Here is a 9,309-nt window from a genome sequence, read left to right on the forward strand (position 1 = left end):
CTTCCCTCCTTTTGAGCTTTCATTATTTGATGAGTGATGCCTTTCTCGGAAAGCCTTACATGTGCATAATGTTGAGAGTATCGGGAACGACAATGTGTGGTCTTCATTCTTGCTAGATTAGGCACTCTATTGTCTAGCTATAGGTGGGGGTGAGTGTTGTGACTATGGTTTGGAAGCATGAAAAGTTCGAAGGAAAAGAATAGACTCTTTGTGTTTAAATGGATAATTTTATTGGAATTAATAGATAAACGTCTAGCTCGAGTTTATGAAAAGTCTTGGCCCCCGAAAAAAATAAAAATATTAAAAAAAATATTTAAAAAAAAATAAAAAAAAAATAAAAAAAAAAAAAGAGAAAAAGAAAGAAAAGGGGGCTAGCAAAGTTGTTTAGAGCTAAGATTTGTTTAGAAGTTGAGAAAATCCTTTATGGATTTCAAAGAAAAAGAGTTTTATGTGTAAAGTATTCTTGGGATCTTTTGGTGAGAGATGGGAGTTGGGTTTGACATTGGGAAGTGATAGTGTAACGTGTATGTTTGGGAAAAGAGTAGAACAATAGAGATTGAGCATTGTATGCATGAGTTGGTCTCTTTCTTAGATATATTATGTGCAATGTCAAGGCTATTTGTTTTGAGAGTAAACCACTATAAAAGATCATGGATTTTGAACCTCTTGACCCACTTGAATAAAAGTCTTCCCTTACTCAACCAAATGATTTGGACCAATTGACCATTTGCAACAATTCACTTGATGCTATGCTTAATGAACTTGAGAGTTGGCTGATTCGCATGTGTGAATGCATGATGATGAGTGTAGGGGTGAAAAGAGTTGAATAGGCCTAGAGAAGCTAGAGTATAATAAGAGAGGGTGTACTAATGTTGAATTTAGATGTTGATTTGAGTGCTTTGTGTGTTTCCTTTGGCTATGAGTTCCCACCTTCAAACCTCTCTTCCTATGAGTTCTAGAAAGTTCACTTGAGGACAAGTAAAAGAATAAGTTTGGGGGAATTGATATCTTGCATATTTACATTGTTTTATCCATTCACCCATGTGCATTTTGATCATATAGACTAGGATTTAGCCATGTTTAGGTTGCATTTTGCATACATGAGTCTTTATCAGGTATTGGAGTACCACATGGAGTTCTTGGAGGCATTTGGGTGCATTTGGAGCTCAAAAGACGATTAACGGACGAGCAGCGCACCAGAGCGACCTCACCGGAGAGACGCCGTGAAGTCGCTGTGACACACATCCCGGAGCGAACCAGCCAGAGCGACATGGAGAGGTGGCTCGCGTTTCTATCGTGAGATACCCCTCTCAGAGCGACTTGCCAGAGCGACGCTCCGAGGTCGCTCGCGTTTCCATGGCGAGACAACACAAAATGAAGCCCGGAGCGACCTCTCAGAGCGACCCACAGAGCTCGCTCCCGAAGTCCGGAGCGACTTGTTGGAGCGATGCACCAAGGTCGCTCGCGTCCTCTCGTCCAGAGACACCAAAATCGAGCATCCTGGAGCGACCCCTCAGAGCGACCTACCAAGGTCACTCCCAGCCAGAGCGACCAGTTCAAGTCGCTCGCGTTTTGACGGGGGGAGACACGAAGAAACGCGTCGGGAGCGACATCCTGGGAGCACTATGCTATGTCGCTCCGCGTGTTTGATTGGACGATTTTTATGTTATTTCAGGGGCCTTTTGGTCATTTGTTTTATTGTTTTTAGATTGCCTAAACCTAAGTTAAGTACTTGGGGGAGCCACCAGAGAAAAAACAATCTTTTTTCTGAAGAACAACTAGTAAAAACTTCTTTTGATTCAGATTTGATTGTTTTCATTTTGTGTTCTTGTTGATTTCTTATATATTTCTCTACATGATTAATCTGAAATCCAATATGGGTTTAAGAGGAATCATGGAGATTAGTGAGTAATCGCCTTTTGAATTCATGGGTTAGGGAGATCAAGGGTGATTAGGTTAGTTCTAGGATGTTTTAGTGTAGATCATTCTTGTTCCTTGCTAGTAGAGTATTCATAATGCATCTTCTGAGTTGGCCACTCAAAAGTTGATCAATAGGCATTTCCCTCATATTATTCAACCAAAGACATTTGATGTTTGAGATATGTTAGTAAATGAACATTCATCTAGACATAGAGTTTGTTTAAGATTGTGTCTAAGCTTAAGGTTGATAGTTTGATTGATCGTTTGCCATCCTTAGTTCGAAACTTGATCACCCAAGGTCTAATCCCTATGCCCATGAGTTCTCTTTTCCCTTAGTAAAGAAAGTCATTTCATTTATCATTAATCATTAGTTTAGAAACCTCTTAAATTATCGGTTGCACTTAGATTAAGTGAGTACTTGCATTCTCATTGCTTTGATATCCCTCAGAACTGGTTCGACAATCACTATACTACAACATTTGTCTTAGGAGCCTTGAAAACTCTTAATATCAGTAGCGTGTTGGTTGGAGTGCCACAATGGAGGACTCATTTTGCCAAATGCTAATGTGCTGGGTTTGTGCAGAGTTGATAAAGGATGTGAGTTAATCCTTCAGAAGTCATGGGTTGTTATGTGTCATCGTGTGCCAGTGTACATCAGGCATTTGACGTTGTATACCGCACTAAAGCAGTGAAAAGAAATGGAAGATGTTGGTTTAATGGGAAGGGATGAGATCAAAAAATACATTTGGATCTCTAGGAATGTCAGGGGCCTATTTGGTTATGAGGACCAGTGAATTGGAAGTGCCAAGTTGTTTATGGGAAAACAATGGACATGTCCGGGTTTGAGATGTTTGCTTTTTGAAGTTTCGAGATGCGGAATTCGAGGACGAATTCTCATTAAATGGGTGAGAATTGTAACATCCCCAAACCTGGCCCATAAATTTCTTTTGTTTTAAAAGGGAAGCCCACTTGCAAAACGGCCCAAAAGCGAAAAACCCTAGAGTTCCCTTCTATTTTCCTATAAAATGAGGTGCCTCCTCCTCTATTTCTCGGCAGATAAAATAGAATCGAAGCCTTGCAGATATTTGGAGAGACTAGGAAACTCTAGCCGTCAAGCTTCTCTTTTCTTTTCTCTCTTCCTCTCTGACGCCTCTCTCCTCGCCGTCCGCCTTATCTCTCCTTGCCGAGCAGCCGCGGGTGGTGGTGGTGGCCGTGTGGTGTGGTGGTGATCAAATCTCGTCGTTCTTATGTCTCTTGTTCCAGATCCAAATCTAGGCTAAGGTGAGGTGACCCGAACCCAGTCTCTTCTCATGTTCGGTATACTCCTCTATGTTGGATCTAGGTCTGATTAGACCCTGTTTGAGAGCTAGGTTGATAGATCATAATGAAAGTTAGGTTGATAGATGAATGGATCATGTTGCATAAGAACCCTTACACTATTTAAAAGGACTTAATGGACTGCCTTGTGTTGAAGTGGATGAATGTTTACGATGATTGCTTGTGTGATTGTTTGCTATGATTCTATGAGATGATTGTTGAGTGAAAGCTAAATTGTTAGAAACAAATGAACGCTTAAGGGATAAATATTACAAATGGTATCAGATGTGAATGATGGATGAAGTTGAATGATATATATGATGGTATCATGAATGTCGATTTGTACATGTATGTATGCATGTAAGGTGTATTGTTGTGACACCGAGAACTGGTGGCGTCTAATGAATGAGTTGATGAGAATGAGAATGAGATGAGTTAATGAAATGTTATCGTTTTGTATTGCTTGAGACACCAAAAACAGGTCCGTCTAATATAGGGTGTGACCCGCGGGACAGTACCCTAACAAGAGGTACCCGTGAGAGTGACCTGTGGGACAGTAGCCTAACAAGAGGTACCTTTGGGAGTGACCCGTGGGACAGTAGCCTAACAAGAGGTACCCACAGAAAGTGATGAGAAAGGCCGTGTAAATTTGGTGACCGCAAAATGCAGGATAGAAAATGTGCAAGGCGCCATAAGATCGAGACAATGCTGAGTCGTGGCATAATTTTGACTATTAAGACCGGGGTGGCAGACAGAGCCGGTGGGCCAATGAGCTGCAACTCGAATAGTCATTTAAGAAGCTAGGGATATAGTACCCTAACAAGAGGTACCCTAGGACAGGCCAGCACGAGGTGGGACGTCCGTAAACGGCCATAGGTCCTTACGTCTAGGTTGCCTGGAGTCGAGTCGTTGAGTCGGTTGAGTTTATGTGTAGCAATGACTAAGTTCATTGTGTGATTGATCGTTAGGTTGGTAGAAATGCATATAAAATGTTGATGATAGAAATGAATAAGTTGCATTGATGATTGTAGTGTTTAGCCATCCCTCTTTCCTGCATAGAGTAGTGTAGAGTGTCATGCGGGGAGGCTGGTTTAGAGTCACTTCACTGAGTAATCTCAATTGCTCATCCCTTCATTTCTATTTCTCCTGTGCGCAGGACTGTAAGTAGAAGTATGTGGATATGGGTGGACGGTATTTCAAAGAAGGAATGCATCCTTCAACTCTTGGGACCAGTAACGGGACACGTAGGGTTGTCTAAAATGAGTATACACGTGTCCATAACTACCGTTCGACAACCCCGGTCGGACGCCCAAAGGAGCGGGATGTTACAGATTGTTCATGCACGCTTCGTAAGCCGACCTTTAATATTGAAATCACAAGACACTTCTTTTGTCTGGTTGTTTCAAGAATACTTCAACTCTTGTTTTTAGTTGGACCGATGATGATCTTTTAACCGTGAATATCTTATCATCTAAATTACTTCCTCTATACACTTGCCATCGATCGTGCTTACTAGTCACCTTTTACATAAAATTCAAATCCCAAAACATAACCAAACTCAAAAAAATCTACCGGTAAACAAAAAAAAGAAAATGTAAATAAGGGTGGTGAAAGAAACTAAATAAAACTTTCATTTTCATGGTGACGATAGGAGAGTCATTAGGATCAAGCAAAATCCTCTTGTTGTGGAGACCGAGAGAGGCGTTTTGACTTTGAATACTTTGTTTCTGTTGGCGTGCTTCACCGTGTCTCTGATGATGGTTAGATCTGAAGGCTGAGGACGAACAAACTCAGATCCTATGATTGGTATCGTGTTGCTCCTGTTATTGCGATCTTGTTCTGCCATTATTGGTGTGTTACGTTGTTCCTAAGAGATGATAATAATAAAAGAGAAGTTCAATCAAGTTTGAATTTATTAGGAGTATTTGGTTACAACCTTTTCTTTTCGCCACTAAAAATCAATATTATTAATACAGAATCACTCCTATTTTTTCCCTTCAGTATACCATTGAATATTATTTATTTGTGCCACTGGACCTATTTAAAAAAAACTGATTATTTTATAACTGTATCTATTTTAATTAAATCAGTAACAGCGTTCTTTTTATCAATAACAAAACCAGTTATTGATCTTCCTCCCGAAATGAGTAAGGTTATTATTTTCGATTTTTTATGAACACTCAATTTCTCAGGATTTACCCAGTTGCATAAACATGGAGGGAGGGAGGGAGAGAGAGAGAGAGCCTTGACGAAGAGTTAGTCCTTAGGACGACGAGTTCATTGTTCTTTGTATCTCTTTTTGGCTTGTAGCTTACACTTCATATTGGCCAAACTTTTGGTCCCAAATCTCTTTGATTACTTAATTTACGTTCTAATCGCTGTTACCGGATTTAGGATTCAACAATGCTTTATCCCCCATACTTTTGTGATCAGTGTAAATGTAGTATCAAAGTTACTTGATATGGCAGCTATGATCACAGTTTCGGTTATCATTCCAGTTGTATAAATCTTGGTCTAACTTTTTGAGATTTGCAATGATACTATGGTCTTTACTGATGGAAAAATAAAATCGTTAGATATCATTTTGGAAGTGTTTGACCATTTTGTAAAGATCGTTAGTCTGAATACTAGCATGTAGAAATCAAGTATATATTGGGCTTGAATTCAAGATGTTGTGAGGCATCGAATGGAGGCAAAAAGTCCTTTTGCAATGGGTGATCTCCCAATAAGGTACCTAGGACTCCCATATGCACAAAGCAAATGAGTCTGATGGATTACATGCCTTTGTTGGAGAGAATTCGACGGAGAATGCAAACTTCTTAGCTCGGTTATTGGAAGTATGACACATTCTGGCTCATTGCTTTCATGTTACCTAGGAAATTTCTTCAAGAGATTGACAACTTATGTTCAGCGTTCTTGTTGTCAGGGCCAACATTGAGTAACTGAAAGGAAAAACTATCTTGGGTTGATGTTTGCTGTCCAAAAGAAGAGGGTGGAATTGGTTTAAAACGCCTCAAGGAAGTTAGTAGAGTGTGTTTTCTTAAGCTTATTTGGAGATTTGCAACCCTCTCTTTGGGTAAAATGAATACAAACATATCTCATATGCAAGAGCTAATTTTGGGCGGTTCCGGACACACAGAGTGGTCCGTGGAAGTGTGAAAGCTACTAAAGTAACGGGGAGCAAACATCTCTTGGGTTCGATGTTTGTCCCAGCTTGGCTGCTTACATGATATAATTGGATCCCAGGGATGTATTGATCTGGGCATCCCAATAAATGAAAATGTGTCATCCACGCTAACAAACCGACGCAAGATTAGACATCGTACAAAATTGCTCAATGCAATTGAGGATGAGATGGAAAAACAGAGGTTAACTCTGGAGTTCCAAACGGATGTGTGATAAAAAAAAGTAAGTCAATTTTGGTGACATAGGTAGGCAAATCAATTCTTTTAAGTCTTTCCATATATCAACTCGGGATGTTTAATTTGTATATCATCGATAACATCTCAAACTCCTCTTGTAGTAACACGCTGGCAATGCTCATCAGAGATGTCTTCCAAATTTCAATTGATATCATTTGGCGGGAATGAAATGCAAGAAGGCATGGGGACGCAAACACGGATGCCCTGAATGGTGAAACAAATTGCCAAGCAGATGTTGGCTTCTCTTGATCCAAACGATAGGAAAAGAAAAGCATAAGCAAGGACTACAAATTTAGTTTTTCTTTGTAAAATATTTTTGGTCTTTGACTAATTTGGCATTCATTAAAAAAATAATATATTGCCATGGATCTTATGGAAACAAAATTTTGATCTTTAAAGCTTATTTAAAAAAAAAATGATCTACTAAATCCCATAAATTTTACATGTGTTACGTTTAAAAATTTTAAAATTATATGTGCTAAACTTAATTAGTTAACACTTAAACTGGCTAGAATGGATTAACACGTGATGTAGAGTTTTTCTTGGGGTTAATCCTACGGTCCAGTTTTCAGAACATTGTGATTGCACGACGATTAGGTAACAAAAAAAAACATCATGTTAAATTGTATCTTAATAAAGACCACTTTTAGAATTATCATATGGATATTGCATGGGCAAACACCAACCATTTTATAAGAGAACTGAAAAACGCCGTAATTTCCAGTGTAGTAAAACGATGTTATTATGGAAAAAGAGTCACTCACATCCTTTGGAAGGAGGCAATAATTTGGCTTACACTGCTAGCTGTTTTGGCAGCTCTATCTGTATCTCTTCCACCATCTTGACCACTTTGATGATCTTGAATTCTCCCATTTTCTGCCACGTTCAAATAGCCTCACTGATCTTCTTTAGCAAGGGACTCTGCAAAAGTTAACTAACTTAGAACCAGGTTTAAACTACGGGGGACCACTTAAGCCGTTAACAAAGACAAGACTGGCCATGATTATAGTATACACGATTAAGATACATAACAGGAGTATACAAGATGAAGGGTGCATATCACAAAGATATCAATTGCGTATTTATAGAACATTCAGTAGAATGTAACAAGCCATCAGAATACCTACTTCCAGTAGAATTACCACCAGAGAAAACAACCAGCTTTTCATCACCGTTTTCCACCTTACACAGAAATTAAGAGTATGTATCAATATCTCAATCGAAAAATGAGACATTTAGTTCCATAGCGAAAAGGATGTATGGCCAAAATGCACTAGACTGACCTTATCAGAATGCCTTGGAAGCATGTCAGAAATTGCAGCACAATTAGGTAAGAAATTAAGGAACTCCACGAGCAGATCTTCATGACCCTTGAAGAGAATAGTAACCTACACAGCAGACGATAATCAGAGAAGTGCACTACAACTAGCGCTCTAACAAATAAGATAGGAGGCAGAAAGTTCATAAATTTAACCCTCATAACATATATACCTCTTCGTAGACATCAATGATGGACTTTCTTTCCTTTCGATACATCTTCAGGATGTCTAGAAACCTTTTATACGCATGTTCATCACTTGAGAACCTTGCCTGCAAAGGTAATAATTAAAGTAAATCATAACTGATAAGAGAAAATCAAACATTACTTCAGTATGTAATTTACACATTACGTACATTACATAACATACCTTAATCTTGGTGACGAAACCGAAAGCATCTTGGAAACCTACCCCGCTCTTCGGTTTCTCTTCCTCCAACGGAAGGGTTATTGTATACTCATTGGGTAAGAAAGTATTAAAACCTAATATTAGGTCGTTGTGACCATTGAACAAAACTTTTATTCTTTTAATGACACCATTATGGTCGTCTCTGCAACCAACATGAATAAACACAGTAAAATCAACAATACACGAATACCTTCTGTTGAACTGTATTGAAAAGGACAAAGTCAAACTAAATGGGAAGAGACGAGAGGCCGGTAGGTAATATACCTCTGAGCTTTAAAGTCGTTCATGACCTCAAGGAATGTCTCATATTTCCCTATGTCGTAATGAAAAGTGTTCCTCACCGCACTGACATAATGCAGTGCATCACGAATGGTTGGAGATTGCCCGTTTCTGCATTCCGTAAACACATGTTACTAACTTTTCAAAGAATCAAGTTGCATCTACTAGACTGAAGAATCAAAAACAGCTTAGTCAAAGAAAACTTTAACCTAAAAATGATAGGCCTCAAAAGCAAACTCACAATCTATACAAGTCAAAGATAAATTTGAAAAGAGGAATCAAAAATTTGGATAAGAGAGAAAGAGACTAACATTTCTCCTCGAGAAGAAACTTCAGTGTAACCATCTTCTCTATCTCTCCTCATCTTTGGCAAAACGTTAAAAGTTGAAAACCCTAATTTTATCATAAAAGACTTAGCAAAAGATAATTCGTGGTGTTACTTCGTGGGCCTATTTTCCCTGTATCTCTTTTCTCTGGGCCTTAGAGCAATATTTATCAATAAGAACTCTAAGGAATTTCTTTTTTAAAAAATATTAATATTTCAATAATATATAATTAGATAACTGAAATTAATTATAAAATAAAAATTCAACCAATATATAGTATACATGTGTCATATAGAGTTCTAATAGAATTTTAAAATA

General features: G+C 38.6%; 1 protein-coding gene and 1 pseudogene across 2 annotated transcripts; both read right to left on the reverse strand.

Annotated features, from left to right (window-relative positions):
* Positions 1-5,083, reverse strand: part of LOC106297564 — a 22,469-nt pseudogene extending 17,386 nt beyond the window's left edge.
* Positions 5,084-7,344: 2,261 nt separating this feature from the next.
* LOC106299660 (paired amphipathic helix protein Sin3-like 6) lies at positions 7,345-9,036 on the reverse strand. 2 transcript variants are annotated; one of them, XM_013735716.1, is made up of 7 exons: positions 8,977-9,036; positions 8,651-8,776; positions 8,348-8,528; positions 8,151-8,249; positions 7,943-8,047; positions 7,787-7,841; positions 7,345-7,580 (listed from the first exon to the last, which is right to left on the reverse strand). In XM_013735716.1, exons 1-7 carry the CDS (start codon positions 9,027-9,029, stop codon positions 7,555-7,557), a joined length of 645 nt encoding a protein of 214 aa, XP_013591170.1. In that variant the 5' UTR covers positions 9,030-9,036; the 3' UTR covers positions 7,345-7,554. The 2 variants fall into 2 exon arrangements, with proteins under 2 accessions (XP_013591170.1, XP_013591171.1); XM_013735717.1 differs by having other exon boundaries at positions 7,783-7,841.
* Positions 9,037-9,309: the final 273 nt, after the last annotated feature.

The sequence above is a fragment of the Brassica oleracea genome, chromosome C6 (genome assembly GCF_000695525.1).
Source record: "Brassica oleracea var. oleracea cultivar TO1000 chromosome C6, BOL, whole genome shotgun sequence".
Taxonomy (NCBI): domain Eukaryota; kingdom Viridiplantae; phylum Streptophyta; class Magnoliopsida; order Brassicales; family Brassicaceae; genus Brassica; species Brassica oleracea.